Source organism: Microcaecilia unicolor, chromosome 2, assembly GCF_901765095.1.
Source record: "Microcaecilia unicolor chromosome 2, aMicUni1.1, whole genome shotgun sequence".
Lineage (NCBI taxonomy): Eukaryota > Metazoa > Chordata > Amphibia > Gymnophiona > Siphonopidae > Microcaecilia > Microcaecilia unicolor.
Window position 1 is genome coordinate 544,981,637 of NC_044032.1, and position 19,117 is coordinate 545,000,753.

Genomic DNA, 19,117 nt, shown 5'->3' on the forward strand with positions numbered 1-19,117 from the left:
GGTCAGGATCACTTCACAGTAGACTGTATAAACCCTCTCCCATCTGCTCCAAAGTTTCAAAAGCAGCTTAAACACTAAGGGGCCCTTTTCCAGAAGCGGAGCCAGGTTGACGGCGCGGGGGGAGGGAAAGCAGTGCGAGAGCGGACTTCCGTCGGCGCACATTTTCAATGCAACAGACGAGAAAAAAATAGGCACCGGTTCTGACAGAACTCTGTTTGGGGGAGCGGCTGCTCCCTTGGCGCCCCACCTAGCTACGCCACTGGCCCTTTTACTAATGATTTGGCAACCCAGCAGCCCAATGCAGGTGCCGACGGTAGTTCCAACCCCAGAACACACTGTTTCCGGCACTAGCGGAAATATTTTTAAAAATATTTCCTCAGGGGAATACCTGACGGTAATCAGGTAGAGTCACGAGCTGCCCAGTTACTACCAGGTTAGTGTAAGAGCCCTTACTGCCACCTCAATGGGTGGCGGCAAGTGCTCCCACCTCAAAATGGCTGCAAAGCAAGTGCAAACTTACCACATGGCCATTTCATTTTGGCTATTTTCACCTGCTGCAGTAAAAGGGGCCCTGGCGCATGGCAACAATGGCCACCACCACTAGCGCATGGCCCCTAAGACCTCAGGTCCCAGACTGGTGCTAGTATGCAAGCATCCAACCAAATATTTCCACTTCTGCCCCAAGCAGAATACAAAAGCACCAAAATTAGCAACCAGGAGGCGGCTGAATAGCAATGGCACTAAAATCCTGCATTCATCACCTCCTCATGTTTTGCATTTTTGAATTGGTAGCACTGTGGAGAAACAGTGGCAGTGATCACAGGAAATGTGAACACATCTGACGCTCAGTGGCATCCCTAGAGAGAAATATGGGGTGGCAAAAGGGAGGCCAGCTAGGCATGGCGGATGCAAGCCAAAGTGACATTTTCAAACATCATAATCATTCCTCCCAACCTTCAAATAAGCTGTAAAAGACACTATAAGAAAATCCCAAAGGTCTGCATAAAGAATCCTGCCAGTTGGTTTCAGCCTTTTCATTTTTATTTCTCCACTCTCTCTTGATTTCTAAGCTTCCTTTTTCTATTATCTACTCTATTCTTTCACGCTTATTACTGATTTTTCTGCCTTGCTGCTATCTTTCTTCTTGTGCTCATTTCTTTCCTATTTCTTTTGTGATACGTCTTTATCCTGCTCCTCATACTCATTCTCTCTCTTCCAGCATTCACCCTTCCACACCCCTCAAATACTGCCCTCCTTCTGCTCCTACCACATTATCCGTTACCTCTTTCCCTCATATTTCTTCTTTCACCCTCCCTTCTTCCTTTATCTCGTCTTATTCTCTTTCTTCTTCCTTACTGCCACCCCTCTCATCTCTCCTTCCCACTCATATCTTGTACCCACCTTCAATCTCCCTCTTCTTCCTTTTGCCTTACCTGTTCGCCTCCTTCCTCAATTTCCCATCTCTTCCTCTTTCATCCATCCCCATGCTCTCCTTTTCCATTTTCACCTTGATAGCTCTCCACCACTGCCCTGCTTCCTTTTCTGTCTCCTCCACCCTTCATCTCTATCCATTAACCTCCAAACCCTCATCTCTACTTTTCATACCATGCCCACTTATCCTTGGTCCCCCTCTTTCCTTGTGTCTGTGCTCTTCCATAACACCCTGGATCCTCTCTCCCACCTGCTTCCATTGTCCCCCTAATCTTCTCTCATTCAGCCCTCTGCTATAGCCAGTCATCATGCTCCATTCTACATGTCCCATGCCTTCCTTCGTCCCCCCCCCCCCCCCCCAGAGCTGGAAGCACAAGCAATGCCTCACACCACATCAGCTTTCTGAGTCATGCAGGGCCAGTCTTATATTTGCAGCGACATCTATGGGAATCCATGCAACTTGACAAGTTGAAGCTGTGTAGGGAGTGCGGGTTGCACAGGGGAGGATTAACATCCACTTTTTAATTTTGCTGTAGGTGTGGTTCAATGCACTTTGCTGCCGGAGACAAAGGATGAGATATGTTGCCTTCCTCCAAACAAAAATAATAGCAGTTTAATTATGCAGCCTGAAAATTAATTTAAAAAACAAAACAAAAACAAATTATAGACTGTGCGCTGGACCATCATGCTGTTTAGTTAAAGACATATTTTCCATCTACAGAAACCCCCTTAGACCCTCCTTTAAAAACGGATGCAAAGCAGAAAGAGCTTTTCCCCAGGAACTCACCAAACAAAAAAGTTCTGATTTTGGTGCAGTCTCAGCAAAAACAGCATAAACCCTCTCCAGTACCAAGTTTACTGTTAAGTACCTGTAATACAAAATCCTACAAAAATCACTCATGATCTATAGAGCTAATCTACTATACCATAAAAACCACTAATTTACAGAAGTAACACAACAAGGACCCCCACCTAGGAAAACATAGCGACATAAATACTATAGTGGGACCTAGAACACCAATACGTCTATCGGGAAACTGAACATGCTGAATTACTACAATCTTTATATACCAAATCCATGCAAAGTACCTGGCCTTGGTCACACAGAACATGGATACACCCTTTCCTCAGAGCGAACAAACACCCAAGAACAGGAGCAATAACCATACAAAGGAGGGATGAACTCAACCTCCCGTAGTAGAACATCATGTAGAAACTTTGAGAACTGGTATCCAACTTCTCCCAATGAGATCTATATCTGCATGAAAGATCTGAACAAAAAACAAGTCAGACAGGGAGGGATCATGGATTTATCTGCTGTGACTAAAGGAAAGAAAATTACCAAGGTAAGAACCTAATTTTCACTTCCTTGTCATCAGCAGCAGATGAATCCATTAACTGATGGGATGTACAAAAGCAATCCCTACATAGGGTGGGAACAGGCCACACCGCGAGCAAGCACTTGTGCTCCAAAAATAGCGTCCTGCTTCGCTGCAACATCCAGCCTATAATACTGGACAAATGAGAGCTGAGAAGCCTAAGTAGCTGCACTACAGATCTCTTGAAGACAGAGTGCAACCATTTCAGCCCACGAGGAAGAAATCGCTCTCGTGGAATACGCCTTAAACGCTTCAGGCGGAGACCGACCTGAAAGCAGATACGCAGCAAAAATGACTTCCTTGAGCCAACGGGCTATAGTGTGGCCTTAGACGCTGGGCTTCCACACCAAGGACCTGACAACAAGACAAAAAGGTGATCAGAAGTCCTGAAGTCATTTGACATCTGTAGATACTGCAACAGCGCCCTGCGGACATCCAGAAGATGTAACTGCCCAAAGGAGTGCGGGAACTCTTCCCTAGAAAAAGAAGGAAGAAAAATAGGCTGGTTCAGGTGAAACGCTGAAACCACCTTAGGCAGGAAGGAAGGCACTGTACGTACCGTTACTCCGGACTCCGAGAATTGCAGAAAAGGGTCCCGACAGGACAGCGCCTGCAGCTCAGACACGCGTCTAGCCGATGTAATGGCCACCAAAAAGACTGTCTTGAGAGTCACATCCTTCTCCGAAGCTCGCTTATGTGGCTCAAAGGGCGAACATTGCAGAGCCTTCAAAACCATACTCAGGTTCCAGGCCGGACAGGGCAACCGGACGGGAGGACGGAGCCTAAGCACCCCTCTGAGAAATCAGGCAATGTCCGGATGAGCAGCAAGAGACAAGATAATGCTGCCACTTGCACCCGCAGGGAATTGTAGCCAGGCCTTTTTGTAAGCCCTACTGCAAAAAGTCCAGCACAGTCGAGACAGAAGCCCGCGTGGGAGTGATCGCCTTTGAAACACCCCACGCCTCAAATTTGTGCCAGATCCGAGCATAAGCTGCGGAGGTGGACCTCTTGCGGGCCTGCAAGAGAGTAGAGTTGACCTTGATAGAGTAGCCCTTGTCTCTTAATTGCGCCCTCTCAATAGCCAGGGCGTAAGACCAAATCGGCAGGAATCCTCCATAGACACCGGACCCTGAACCAACAGGTTCAGCACCAGGGGCAAATGCACCGGAGCGTCCACCAACATCAGGTGGAGATCCGCATACCACGGACGCCTTGGCCAATCTGGAGCGTTGAGAATCACCAGACCTCGGTGCTGTCGAATCCGCAGTAGGACTCGCCCTATCAGGGGCCTGGAAGGAGGGAACACATACAGGAGCTCCGAGGGCCAGGGTTGAGCCAGAGCACCCAACGCTGCCAAGTGAGGATCTCTCCTTCTGCTGAAAAAGCGAGGTACTTTGGCGTTTGCACTTGATGCCATTAGATCCATTCCAGGAGTCCCCCATTTGGCACAAATATGAAGAAAAACTTCTTCTGCCAGTTCCCATTCCGCCGGGTCGATTTGATGCCTGCTGAGAAAATCGGCTTGCACGTTGCTCTGACCTGCTATGTGAGCTGCCGACATTCACGCAGACGCCCCAACCTACATGCTAAACCTTGTGGACCTACCTCCTAGAAACGCCACAAGATCATCTCGCAAATTTCTCAACCTACACTTCCCAGCTGTAAAGGACTAAAATACCAGATGATGCACGCCACCACCTTCTCCTACATGAGCACGTAGTTATGGAATGCATTACCCACAGACCTAAAAACAATCGACGAAACAACTACCTTTCGCAAATTTCTGAATATATATCTCTTCAACAAGGCCTACAATGAGAACCTACAGCCCCACTAACCCACTTCACCAACCCATTCAATTACGAAAGCCCGCCTTCTATAAATACCCTAATAAATCCCTTCCTTCTTCTTCCTTCCCTTAACTAATCTCTACACAATACTAATTATACTTGTTACACTGGAATAACTATGTTATCAATACTATGTAAGCCACTTTGAGCCTGCAAATAGGTGGGATACAAATGCAATAAATAAATAAATAAATAAGCTGCAGGTGTAGCTCAGCCCAGTGGCAAATCTGGGCGGCCTCTGCGGCCAGGGCCCTGCACTGAGTGCCTCCCTGACGATTTATGTATGCCACCGCTGTCGTGTTGTCTGACAGAACCCGGACAGCAAGCCCCTTCAGAGTCTTTTGAAAGGCCATAAGAGCCTGGAATATCGCTCTCAGTTCCAAGCGATTGATGGACCACCCCGCTTCCACGGGTGTCCACAGACCCTGAGCATAGCTTCCCTGGCAATGCGCTCCCCAGCCTAGAAGGCTGGCATCTGTTATCACCAGGCACCAAGAAGGAAGCGCAAGAGGCATTCTTTGGCACAGCATCCTGTCAGAGAGCCACCACTCCATACTGAGCCGGGCCTCAGGGAGCAACGTTAGTCCGCGTTGATATTCCTGGGACATCGGAGACTATTGTTGAAGCAGGGCAATCTGCAGAGGCCTCATATGCGCTCTCGCCCAAGGCACCACCTCCAAGGTGGCCGTCATCGACCCCAGCAGCTGGACAAAGTCCCAAGCTCGCGGGTGAGGCATCCACAGGAGCAGACAGACCTGATTCTGAAGCTTGCACGGCCTTTGGTCGGGGAGAAAGACAAACCTCGATGCCGTGTCAAACCGGACCCCCAAATACTCGAGAGACTGAGAGGGGGTCAGGTGACTTTTGGGTATATTGACCACCCAGTCTAGCGCCTGCAGGACCGCCACCACTCTTGCTGTGGCAAGACGACTCTCGGTTGCCGAATTCGCTCCAATGAGGTCAGTCGTCGAGATAAGGGTGAACTCTGATACCCTCTCGCCTGAGACAGGCAGTTACGACCACCATTACCTTGGAAAAGGTACGGGGAGCTGTGGCTAGGCCGAAAGGCAAGGCCTGAAACTGAAAATGCTTTCCCAACACCGCAAAGCGGAGGAATCGCTGGTGTGGAGGCCAGATATGAATGTGCAAATAAGCTTCTTTTAGGTCCAGAGATGTGAGAAACTCTCCTGGCTGTACCGCCGCAATGACGGAGCGCAGGGTTTCCATGCGAAAATGTCGTACTCTGAAAGCCTCGTTGACTCTTCATAAGTCGAGGATCAGTCTGTGAGACCCGCCTTTTCGAGGCACGACAAAATAAATGGAATAGCGGCCGCAGCCACGTTCGGCGGGAGGCACCGGGATCACCGCTCCAAGGTGCGGCAAGACTTGTAAGGTCTCATCTACCGCCACCCATTTAACGGCAGTGCCGCATCGGGACTCCACAAACATGTCTCTCACCGGGGCACCGAATTCCAGTCGGTAACCTTCTCTGATCAGGTCCAGCACCCACTGATCTTGGTCCACTCCTCTAGAAAGAGAGAAAGACGTCCTCCTATTGCAGGCAAGGAGGAGTGGACCGGCGTCCCATCATTGTGGAGGACGCCCCTGTCCTGGCCTTGAACCGGCCCCTGTGGAACGTTTGTCTGAGCGAAAGGAGTTCCTCTGCTGAAAACGGGCACGTTGAGAAAACCTTGCAGAGTGCCCTGGGCAATACCTGCGAGCTTCACGGAAGCGAGTCTGGAAGAGGAGGGAAACACAGAACCCTTGGAAGAAGGCCTCGGCCTATCCTCAGGTAACTGCTGGGGTTTAGATTCCCCCAGGTCTTTCACAATCTTCCCCAATTCCTCTCGAAATAACAGGAGGCCCCGAAAGGGTTGCCTCACCAGCCTTTGCTTAGAAGCCATGTCAACCGCCCAATGCCGCAGCCAAAGAAGGCGGCAGGCGGACACCGCCACAGACATCTGTTTAGCCGAAGCTCTGACCAGATCATAACGGGCATCAGCCAAAAATGACAGGGTCGATTCCATCCACGGGGCAACCTCAGAAAGGGGGCACGCACCATCGGCGGGCTGTTCCACCGCCTGCTGTAGCCAGGAAAGACATGCCCAAGCTGCATAGGAACTGCAAATAGACGTCCTCAAGGCAAGGCCCGCAATTTCAAAGGACCGCTTCAGCGCAGACTCCAGCCGCCGGTCCTGCATGTCTTTCAAAGCGACTCCTCCCTCTACTGGGAGAGTGAAGCGCTGCGTATGACTGGTAGCGCTATAGAAATGATTTGTAGTAGTAGAGTGGTCTTTTTTGTCACCGCCGTGACCAATGCATCCCCAAAGGGGCCAAGTGCTCCTCACGCAGAGGGTAAAGCTGACCTATAGCCCTGGCCACTTTCAAAGGCCCATCGGGGTCAGACCATTGAGCAGAAATAAGCTCTTGGATGGAGTCATGCACCGGAAAGGTAGGACAGGTAGTTTTAGGGAGACTTGGCCATGTTCAGTTTCAGATGGTGATGAGACATCAAGACAGCAATGTCAGACAAGTAGGCTGAGGCTTTGGCCTCTATGCCTGGTGAAATTTCCGGTATAGGTGTCATCAACACAAAGAGACTGAAAACCATGGGAGGAAATCAAAGAAGTGGAGGGGATCCCCAGGGAATCCACCAGAGTAGACACAAAGAGTGATGAAAGAGATAAGAAAACCAAGAGAGAGCAGAGCCCTGAAATCTAAGTGAGATCACTGTATCAAAGAGTAGGTGAACAAGTGTGTCAAAACAGCAGATAGGTTAAGAAGAATAAGGAGTAAAGGCCCTTGGATATGGACAGGAACAGGTCAATGGAGACTTTTGCAAAAACCATTTCTGATGAATATAAAGGGTGAAAGCTGGATTGTAGTAGATCAAGAATAACTTTAGATACAAGAAAGTCAAGATAATGGCAAAGAACAACACATTCAAGCAGCTTGGATACAAAAGGAAGGAGAAAGATGACATTAGTTTGAAGAGCAGGTAGGGTCCAATGAAGGTTTGTGAGAAGTCGTGTAACCACAGCATGTTTGAAGGCATCAAGAACAGCTGTAGTGGAAAGTGAAAAATTGAGGATATGACAGATAGATGGTATGTCAGTAGGATACACAGAGTTGAGTACCGTAGATAGGTGGGAATGGGATCAGAGGAACAGGTTGTAAGTTTAAAGGAGGAAAGATGCAGTTTTCCTCTTCAGTGATTTTAGGAAGAAAGGGTGGCAGAGGGTAAAGGAAGGTTGTGACGTGGGAGAAGGAGAGATGGAAGTAACCTGGTGGAGAACTCAAGGGTAAATCGGATAATCTTGTGAATCTTCTTATGGAAGTACTCAGTCATAGTCTGGGGGGGGGGGTGGAACCACTTTAAAGGAAAGATTTTATCTGCTGAAACCTTTCCCAGGAAGACCATCTACCCTGGGTGCAGATCCTGTCAAGATAATCCTCCACCAGCCCAGTTTGTATGTATCTGTCATTAGAGTTGTTTAAATCTGAGGTATTTGGAATGGGATTCCTTTTCCCAAATTGAAATGATTTGCCCACTTGGACAACGAATCCCATAGAGAACTGGTAACGGATATGTCATCCTGAAGATTTCCCATAGACGATCTACTGGGAGGAAAAGGTTCATTGAGCTTGCCTCAAATAGAGATGTGTCAGAATGACGCAAACTGCCGATGCAATATGGGCCAATATCCTCAACATTTGACCAGCTGATACGAGCAGGCTCTCCTGAATTTATAGTATGGTTTATGGCTTACTTTGTTATACCACTTTTCCTCAAAAACAAAGCTATGTACAATATTCAAAGTATATAAAACAAAGAAAGGAACGTCAATTTAAGACAGGAAAGAAAAAGGAAAGTAAGAAAACTAGGAGGAACACGACAGTAGAAATACTAAGCACTGTGACCTAAAGGTGAGAATTAAAAGCATCATAAAAGGAAAGGCAAGAAAAAAAAAAAAAAGATTGCAGGAACCAGTGAACCCTGAAGACCTCACCATCATCCAGCCGGAGACTGAAGGCTTTTTCAAACAGATAAGTTTTTCAGGAACTATCTGAATTTTTAGTAAGAGGGTTCAACCTAGAAGACAACAGCAGATAAGGACTAGCATGGTCCATCAAGTCTGTCCAACATTATGTTACAAAAGTTGCATTCTTGATATTGTTCTGTCTTAACCATTTTTGGGAACAAACTGCCAGGCACTGGCCTTACTTCCCAGCTACTGAGAAGCACCATTAAGTTTTGTTTTACTCCATTTCCATTCATTTTAGAATTCCATCACCATTTTTGTCTCTACCATCTCTCCCAGGAGGGCATTCCAGGCATTTCATTGCGTTCTCTGTGAAAAAAGTACTTCCTGATGTTTCTCCTAAGTTGACTCCCCCCCCCCCCCCCAACCTCAATTCATGTCCTCTAGTTCTACTGTTTCCCCATTGCTGGAAAGGATTTGTTTCAAATTTTCAAACATTTGGACCATATCTTCCCTATCTCTTCTTTCCTCTAGGCTAAATATTCAGCTCATCAAAGTCTCTTCTCATACATCTTCTGTTATCTACCTTGATTAAGTCAAAAGGCCAAAGAAATCAAAGTTGGATCACAGAAGTATCTACATAATGTCTGGGAACAGATACCACAGCTTAATTTCATGCTGTGTGAAAAAAGCTTGCTAGATATGTTTTCAATCTACTAGTCATTAGTTTCATGGACTGTTGTTTAACTTATCAAACAAAGCAAAAACAACTCTCCCCTTACTTGACTGCTCCACCCTGTTCATGCTTTTATAAACTTTCATTGTATCACCTCTCATCTATCTTTTCTCTAAGCTGAAAAGCCCTAATCTGTTTAGCCTCTTCATAAGGAAGGTGTTTGTCCTTCACTGACCTTTTTCTAGTTGCACTTTATCCTTATCAAGATGAGACAACCAGAGCTGTACCATAACCAGATAAAGGCACAATGGCTCAACCAGTCTGGTAGTTACAACCCATACCACACCTTATGGGGTATTCTTCCACATGCCTTAATTCATGGTTGTAACTGCCACCAAACTTCATCCTCAGTCTCAACCTTCCACAATGGCAACTTTGTTTGTGCCTCTTCCAATTTTTGATCCCTGTTATCTTGGCAAGTTCAACCTTAACTAACCTAAATTTCCTCTCACCTCCACCCCCCCACTGTCCCCATCACTCTCTTGCTCACACCTCTCCAATTTTCTCCCCACCCCCAAAAGACCCAACCCTCTACACTCCCCTCTCCATTTTTTTCTTAAAAGAGTTGCAGAATATTGTTTCACTGCTGTTTCAAGCTGAAGTGCTCAATACTATTTACTGACATTTTGTGCCTGAATGTGTTGATTCAATGGATGGGGTAGAGAAGGTGAAGAGGGAGAGAGACAATGTGTATGGGTTTTTATAGGTAATATGAGTATGAATTAATGTTAAAAGGTTGGCTTGGGTTGATATAGAAGCAGAGGTAGTGGGGTGAAGGGATACAAAGAGGAAGAGAGTAAAGGCCTTGCTAGTAGAGAAAGGCAGGCTGTTCCAAAGAGAAGCCTAGTTAGCCACATTTCATCAGGCAAGTCTGTGGACAGAGGATTATCAAAAGAAGTTCTTATTCCCTTATGTTACTGAGAGTCTCACTGTATGACCATCCACAACACAGGCATGTGGAAAGAAAAGTTGGTACAATATGATGCTTTAGTATACATCTAGAGGAACTGTCCATAAAACATCAAGTAACAGTACAGAATCCACAGTATGCATATAACCCATTCCAGTAGAACATATTTCTGCCATACTAAGGATTTTACTTTATAAACATATTCATATGTAAATACCAGCATTTACATATATGTATATTATGTAGATGTGCAGATGGCAATTCAGAAGGCCACTAGCTACATATGGAAATCTACCCCCATGCAGAGATTATGATTTTTTTAAATTTAATATACTGCCTTTCCAGAAGGCATAACAAAGCAGTTTACAAACTAAACAGAACAGTTAGAAAGCAACTGCAATATCATAGGACAGGGAAATAAAAGAAAAGCAACAAATCAAACAAGACGATACAATCTTAGAACAAAACGACAAGCCAGAGGATGGCAATCATTAAGAGTGTGTGGCTTGGGCAGATCAAAGGTCTATATGTGTATGCCCCATTTTATGAAGGGAATACAGGTTCATAGGCAAAAAAAAAAATTCCTCATCAGGTTTTATACCCGCTCAGAGTTATAATTTTTAAAACATGCTCATTTATTACTTTCATACTGATGAACTAAGTAAAATAAGAGCTCAACTAGGGCTTTACATGAGGGATTAAGGGAGTAATAGCCCTTAATCCCCTGCTGTTTATTTCTGCCTCCAAAATGAAAATCAATAACAACTGCAGCCTCATTTAACTGTAGCATTTACACATCTAGGTTTGTAAAATGGGGCAGCTACAAGTGGAAATGGCACCACTTAAAAGTGCTGTATATACTCAACTATAAGCCAAGATTTTTGAGCCCAAAAATTGGGATCTTAGCTTAGCACGTCTCTCTTCCTCACCCCCCCCCCCCAACCACATGGTGACCGGCACATCTTTCCTCCTCCCCCACCCCAAAAAAAGACTGACCAGCATTTCTCTTACCAATAAGCCTGGACGCTGACAAGATGCAGAAGTAACTGCAAGCAGGCCCAGTTGGGGCCTTGAACATCTGCGCATGCTCAAGGTCCCGAGCCGGCCCTGCCCTGCTCACAGTTACTTCTGTGTTAGCATAAGTGTCCGCGTCCAGGCTTGCTGGTCACTTTTTGTTTGGGGTGGGGGAGAGGGAGAAAGCTGCCTGTAACCGCCGGGGATGGGGAGAGAAATGGCAGTCACCACGCGAGAGGAATACTTGAATATAAGCCCTTGGCTTATATTCGAGTTAACATTTTCCTCCCTCTTTTACGGGAAAAATGTTCTCTACTTATATTTAGATGGGCTTATATTTGAGTATATACAGTATTAATTGTGAAACTGGCACTTCTACACAGAAGCAGACAAGCTTGTGCCGTTCATTTTTCCAAAATGTATATTTGTAAAATGCATTCAAATATATTTGCACTCTTGAATTTCCTCATAGGTATTTTCACAAAAGGCTCCATGTTCGGAACAGTCCTTTGTAAAATGCCATCGGAATGGAGAACATCCCAACCCGGGTATCTGAATTGCGATCTCATAGAATATTCTACTTAAAATGGGCCTTCATATATACTAATACAATGAACAGAATTGTGCCTTATAAATTACAAGCTATTCCAAACTATTAAGCAAATTTGGGTTTAACAAAATAAAAGTATTCAACAAAAATGTGCTTCTTATAGTTTATGAATTTTAAGTTATAGGAAATATATTTACCTGAAGTAATGTAATAAAAAGGAAAAATGCATTAGCTGCTCTTCTGAATTGAGAATACAGGAACCGTGGCAGGAACGTGATCACATTATATTTTGCAGTGCTGGAAAACAAGCAGAATAATATTACTGTGCTCTTTAGGTGACAATTTATTCAATATATAGACAGCTTTTGGATTTCTCACATTTTTGAGCACTGCATCAGAATGTTACTTCATAGAATGGTTTTGTCTAAAATGAAAAGCATTTCATCCTGATAAAGGATAAGAGGTGGTAATATAGGGCAAACTTATACAATTCTCTACTGCCAAATAGATGGAATATACCAGATCAGGCTGAGAAATTTGTTAATTCTTGGGCTACTGACTTCAATGACTATATTTAACTATAATAAATTTTATATAGCACTATAACCAAAATCAGTATGTCATTCAAAATAAAATAAAATAAAAATGGCTATGTATTACAAAACTTATTCTTTAACACACAAAGAGTCGTATTTTCAAAACACCTAGACTTACAAAAGTTCCACAGTAACCTATGTAACTTTGTAAGTCTAATTGCTTTGAAAATGAGCCCCAATGTTGCTTGCCTGTCATAGAGGTTCTCTGTAGACAGCAGAAACAGCAGCAGGTGACAAAACTCCAAAACTGATAGCTCTCAGAAAGCTCAGGACAACAAAGGTTTTTCTGGGTATACCCAAGATGTCCCATGTAGCAACAATCTCCAAAGTCCCTTCAGTCTAACACAACCTTAGGAGTCAACAAGAGACCGACCTAATCTGTGACCAAAAACAGCCACTTGGGTTTTATCAGAAAACAAAAATGAAACTTCTCCTCCACACCCAACCAAAAAAAACCCATCCCAAGCCATCCCCTCAGCAGCAGCCCCCCTCACTATCCACCCCCACCCATTGTGCTCAACCATTTGTAGTCCCTCCCTGGGCCTACCTTATGTCCTAGTGGTCTAATGGCCTCTTCAGGGGCAGAAACAAATCCCACTCATTCCTGCCTCATGCTGCAGCTCTATTGCAATGGCTGCTGAGACTACCGCAGGAGATCCCTGCAGTCATTTTGCAACTAGAACCAGCATGGGCAGGAGACTTGCTCTGGTACTAAAATACTACTGCTAGAGGTCGTAGCAGCAACCATTTTGGCCATGGAGTTGCTAGGGGCAGAAATGAGCAGGGTCTGTCTGCTCCTGCCCCCATTGCTCTGCTAGATCTCCAAGAAGTTCAGGTAGACCCAAAGGGGGTCTATTGTAACTGAGGGTAGATGAGGAGATGTCTGGACCTCTGGGAGGGGGGGGCTTGTTTTGTCAAAAGGTGATGACACTGGAAATATGCCAACCAGTACCAGAAGTTAAGTGGGTGCTGGCCAATATTCAATGCCAGCACACACACAGCTAACCAAACACATTTAGGACCACTTTTTATGTGGTCCTACATGCCCATTAGCTGTAAGAGTCTAGCACTGAAAACTGTCAGCACTTGTATAACTCTCAGCTACTCTTCAACTCCACACCCTTGTGCAGCCTGGCTCCAAAATGACCACTCAGTGCCGATATTCTATGGCACTGCCCAGTTAAATGCCATTAAATATCGGCAGTTAGCCAGCTCCAAGCGATTTAAGTTTAGTGGACTTTCTAAAGATCTCCATTCTCTTCAGGTAATAGATGAGAGCTTATTTCAATTCCAAAGTGTGTGAGATTTTCATGCCGAAGCAAATGATCTTAATGTGATGGGATTGTGAGAGTAAAACTTATATGACAAAATGAATGAAAGATCTTTGATTCTTCTAGCAAAAATGGCTGCAATTGATAAAAATACCTTCCATGTCAAGGTGCATTCAAGATGAAGATTATATCAGCTCAAAAAGGGGTTTCATTAGGTTAGAATCAGAATGACTAAATTGACTGGGACTTGCCATTTTTGGACTGCAGGCTTGACATGAAGATGACCTCTTATGACTTTCAAGACAAAGTTGAAGTTTGATCTATCAAGGTGTGCTAGGCAGACAATGCATTGAGGAACAACGACAGAGGATAACTGAAGGTCTGACAGAACTCAGAAGAATTTCAGTATTAGACTTGAAATAAAAGATAGCCCTCAGGAAGAGCCCTAGATGGAAAATCTTTTTCACATAAAAAGGTACAGTTATCTTCTCATCTTTTGTAGACAGAAGTCCTAAGGAAGTAATTAAGTGGTGCTCAATTTCCAAGCTACAAGAGCCAGTATTGTGAGGTTGGGATGCAAAAGAGTATCTTAGTTTTCCATAAATTAAAGCTGGAAACACTCAAATTGTCATTGTTGATTGAACAGGTATTTTTTTGAGAGAAAAACCAGTTTTGTTGAGTCCCGTGCAGCATTTTAACATTCAAAGCACTCAGCCTTGGAACTTTGCTAGTGTCATAGCTATTAAAGATACGAGAGTGTAGGGAACTTGGGGGGGGGGGGGCTCAGACCCCTAATGTTTGTATTTTCACAGCACCCCTCTGAATAATGAAACAAGGATTACCTGTAAGATTTATTTTGTCCCCCCATTAATTGTTCTGTGTGCTGTTTTCAATCCTTGCTAACTAGATTAGGCTGCAGGGTGATCTTGTGAAACTGTGCTAGGACAGCCATGTGACCCACATTCCTCCTGATTAGACTGGACCCAACAACATGTTTACACATTTAATGTGATTTGTTGGGCAACCGATGGGAGAAGGGAAAGTGGATCCTTCACCTAGACAGATGTGTGTGGGTGATGAGAAGGCTATAGAAGCTTGCTTAAAATTTTGGGGAGGGAGGTGCTTCATGAGAATGGAAAAAACCTGTTTTTTTCTGTAATATAAGGTCATGTCTAGAGCAAGATACTGTACAAGACAGCTTAAGAATTTATTCATTGTGAACTTTGTTACAAGCGTTTAGTAGATAAGTACATGTATATAGAATAGCTCAATGTAATTAAGATAATTTTAATTGATATTTAGATTTTATATTAAGTTTTGGTTCAGATTTCCTGTGTTTTATACAGTTTGAAACTATATTATATTTAGATAGTGAAAAGGGGAAGATGGAAAAGCTAGCCAACCACAAGGTCAACCTGATACAGCAAAAATAACTTAGTGACAGCTTGGATATGTGATACAAAAACTGAAATAGTATGAGGAGGGGGGCATGGAATTTGTGACAAAGGTATGGTGGGAGAGAAGTTTCTAGTAGTTGGGTGACAAGCATGTTTGATCAGATGATTGGTTAGTGACATGTGCTAAGATGTAATTAGTTTCCGGATTATTGTATAACATGTTTTGTATAAATATGAGTGACAGAGTAGGGTTCAGGAGGCATCTTTGTTTCCAAAGCAGTGAACTGGCTTGGAGACAAGAGAGTCTCTCTAATCATTTCTTTTCTGTATTTCAGACTTGCAATAGCCTCTGCTTGAGCTATTATTTACTTGTTTCTAGAATAAACTTCTCTTTTTATTTCACGTCTGAGTAAGTAATATTTGTTTTATTAGGGTAAGAAACAAAAAACCCAGGGACTTGAGTATTCCAGCTATAGACAGTTGGGGTAGGCTAATGGGGGGTGATTATCTAATGTGTGATACTCGTAAACAGACCCCCACAAGAGCAAACATAGGCTATGTTACATCTTATGAACTCCAGAAAGAAGTTCTCTTCAGCACATGAAAGTACTATGGACGAGCTTTATTAGTAAGTTTGAGAGACCGAGAGAACACTCCATATATGCTGGTATTAAGGCAGATGTTCATTACTGTCATGGTATGTGCAACATTAACCAATCTGGAGACACTGTCTGCCACCACCCCCCACCTAGGAAAGATGAAGTCCACTCTGTTGCAACACATTCATCCATAGAAGGCTGTTATCAAGCTCTACAGGGAAAGCTTGATATTTTCACTGGTGGTAGAAAACATACCACCCTTGAAAGATAGACTGTATCATTGTTCAGTTCAGTGAAAATGCAACAGGATAAAGGGTAATGGAACAAAAGGGTAGTGGACTTCATATATCACCTTTCCATAGTGCAAGAAAGAGGTTTACATGTATCACGTACTTTCTCTGTCCCTAGTAGACTCAAAACCTAAGTTTTGCACCTGGGGCAATAGAGGGTTAAGTGACTTGCCCAGGCTAGAGAACTCTGCTGAGCTTCTTAGCTAACCGGTTTTCTTTCCAGTTACATAAGTAGCTTAGAGGAATATATGACTGAGAATTGAGAAGTCCAACATCCTTATTGCCTTCAGGAACCAAAACAATCCCCCCCCCCCCACCTTGTTTGTTGACAGAACACTGTCGCTCGTTTGTCTGTTTGGATCAATAGTGACAATGAAGAAAGCAAGCAAATAATAATTAAAAACAAAGTGTAGGATATTGCTTTCAGCTCTAGATACTGATGTAGAAGAGTTTTTCATCTTTTGACCAGGAACCTTGGGTATAATTAAGACCGAGATGAACTCCACAATCGCTGGATGCAACGGTAGTGAGTACACAATGCTGTTAAGGTGGAAGAGAGAGCCCCTTAAAGCAGGTCGAATACTGAGATCCACCACTGAAATGCAACCTGCAATTAAGTAGATAGAATCTTACAGGTGTGGAACTGAGAAAATTAAACGTATGTTTTTAACAGAAATTGTCTTAAGTGAGCTATTGATAAAATGCTGGCTTAGCTGACCTAGGAGAAGGTCAGTAAGTAGAAGTGTACTGCAGACCTCTATCTAGATTGACCAAAAAAGGCTTTCAGATAAGAGAGGTTAATAGAAGGTCTGAACTAACCAGTATTTCTGATAGATGTCTTCTTTTAGCATACTGTGTAGAAAAACAGGTAAGGTAAAATTATGTTTAACCTGGTAATTTTCTTTCCTTTAGTCATAGCAGATGAATCCAGGAACTGGTGGGTTATATCCACCTACCAGCAGGTGGATATAAGATAGAGGTCACAAGAGAAAGCAGTGACCCTGGACGTCCAGCTCCTTATCACTTCAGTATAGATCACATCCCCAAAGCAGAGGATAAGGATAAAATAGAAATAACAACAACAAAAAAAACCTCCTCACAACAACGCGGCAACAGCTGGACACACAAACGTGGAATTTCAAGGAAAACAGTACTCATAAGTACAGATTGAGTCTTCTCCGGAATATGTCATAAGATGCTTTCTTCTGTTCTTTTTTATTATCTTCTTTATTTCTGACAATCAGAATCTGAACTCTAAGAAACAAACTCACACCAAAGACAATAAAAGGCAGAGGTCCTGGATTCATCTGCTGCAACTGAAGGAAAGAAAATTATCAAGTATGACATAATTTTACCTTCCTTAGCCTCAGCAGCAGATGAATCCAGGAACTGGTGGGATGTATCAAAGCAATCCCCTAAATATGGTGGGAAGCCACCGTTACCCGAGAGAACCATTCAAAAAAACATGCCACTTCTGAATGAGCCACAAAGGAGGAGCCTGACACCTGACATCGGAAACAGGCCAAGGCCACGACTTGAACCCAAAGAGAGTTGTAGGCCAAACCCTTCTGCAACCTTTTGTGTAGAAAAGCCAAAAATCTGCAAAACAGATACTTCAAAGGGGTATCAAGCACGATCCGTATACCATGTCTCAAAGGTACACCAGACTCTGGAATAAGCCATTGTTGCGGAACATTTCTGAGCTCAAAGCAAAGTGGCAATAACTGCATCATCACAGTCCTTCCCTTCTCAGCTTCGCCCTCTCAACAGCCAAGCCATAAGACCAAAGTGGGAGGCGTCCTCCATCTGTACTGGACCCCGATGTAGGAGTCCGGGCATGACTGGTAGTCGTACAGAAGGTTCTACTAGCAGTTGAACCAAATCGGTATACCACAGATGGTGTGGCCAGTCCAGAGCTACTAAAACCACCTGTCCTAGAAGTCTGATCTGATGCAGAAGACACCCAATTAAAGGCCAAGGAGGAAAGAAGTACAGAAGGCCTGATTTTGGCCAGGGTTGCAACAGAGCATCCAGTCCTGCTGACTCAACCTCTTTTCTTCTGTTGAGCTTGAGTACCTTGGCATTCACACTGGCTGCCATCAGATCCATCTCTGGTGTGGCCCACCATCAACAGATCAAAAGGAATGCCTCCATCGCCATTTCCCATTCCGTTGAATCGAGAAGATAACAGCTGAGAAAATCAGCCTGAACACTGGACTGGCCTGCAATGTGAGCCACTGACAAGCAAAGGAGTCCCTGCCCACTGTAAAAGGCCGGTCTACTCCATGGCCAACGCTATGTTCTGAGTACCACCTGGCGGTTGACGTAAGCCACAGCTGTGGTGGTGTTCAAGAGAATTCAAACCGCCTGACCTTCTAGGAGCTCCTGAAAGGATCCAAGGGCAATCACCAACGATCTCAATTCCAGCCGCTTGATGGGTCAAGTCGCTCCCGTCTCTGACCAACAGCCCAGTGCCACTTGGTGAAGACAATGAGCTCCCCACCCTGTAAAGCTGGCATCCATGACTACCATCACCCACTACGGTGACATCAAAGACATTCCATTCTGAAGACTGGAGGCACACAGCCACCATAAGTACATAAGTATTGCCATACTGGGAAAGAACAAAGGTCCATCAAGCCCAGCATCCTGTTTCCAACAGTGGCCAATCCAGGTCACAAATACCTGGCAAGATCCCAAAAAAGTACAAAACATTTTTTACTGCTTATCCCAGAAATAGTGGATTTTCCCCAAGTCCATTTCATACCGGTCTATGGACTTTTACTTTAGGAAGCCATTCAAACCTTTTTTTAAACTCCGCTAAGCTAACCACCTTTACCACATTCTCTGGCAACGAATTCCAGAGTTTAATTACACATTGAGTGAAGAAATATTTTCTCCAATTCGTTTTAAATTTACTACATTGTAGCTTCATCGCATGCCCCCTAGTTCTAGTATTTTTGGACAGCGTAAACAGACGCTTCACATCTACTCGTTCAACTCCACTCATTATTTTATAGACCTCTATCTTATATCCCCTCAGCCGCCTTTTCTCCAAGCTGAAGAGCCCTAGCTGCTTTAGCCTTTCCTCATAGGGAAGTCGTCCCAACC

The 19,117-nt window shown here is 44.3% G+C and overlaps 1 protein-coding gene across 1 annotated transcript in view; it reads right to left on the reverse strand.

Annotated features, from left to right (window-relative positions):
• ATP8A1 (ATPase phospholipid transporting 8A1) overlaps nt 1-19,117 on the reverse strand; it is a 649,985-nt gene that overhangs the window by 576,481 nt on the left and 54,387 nt on the right. The window contains 1 exon segment of the mRNA XM_030191344.1: nt 12,051-12,150. Coding sequence (XP_030047204.1) covers nt 12,051-12,150 — 100 coding nt within the window.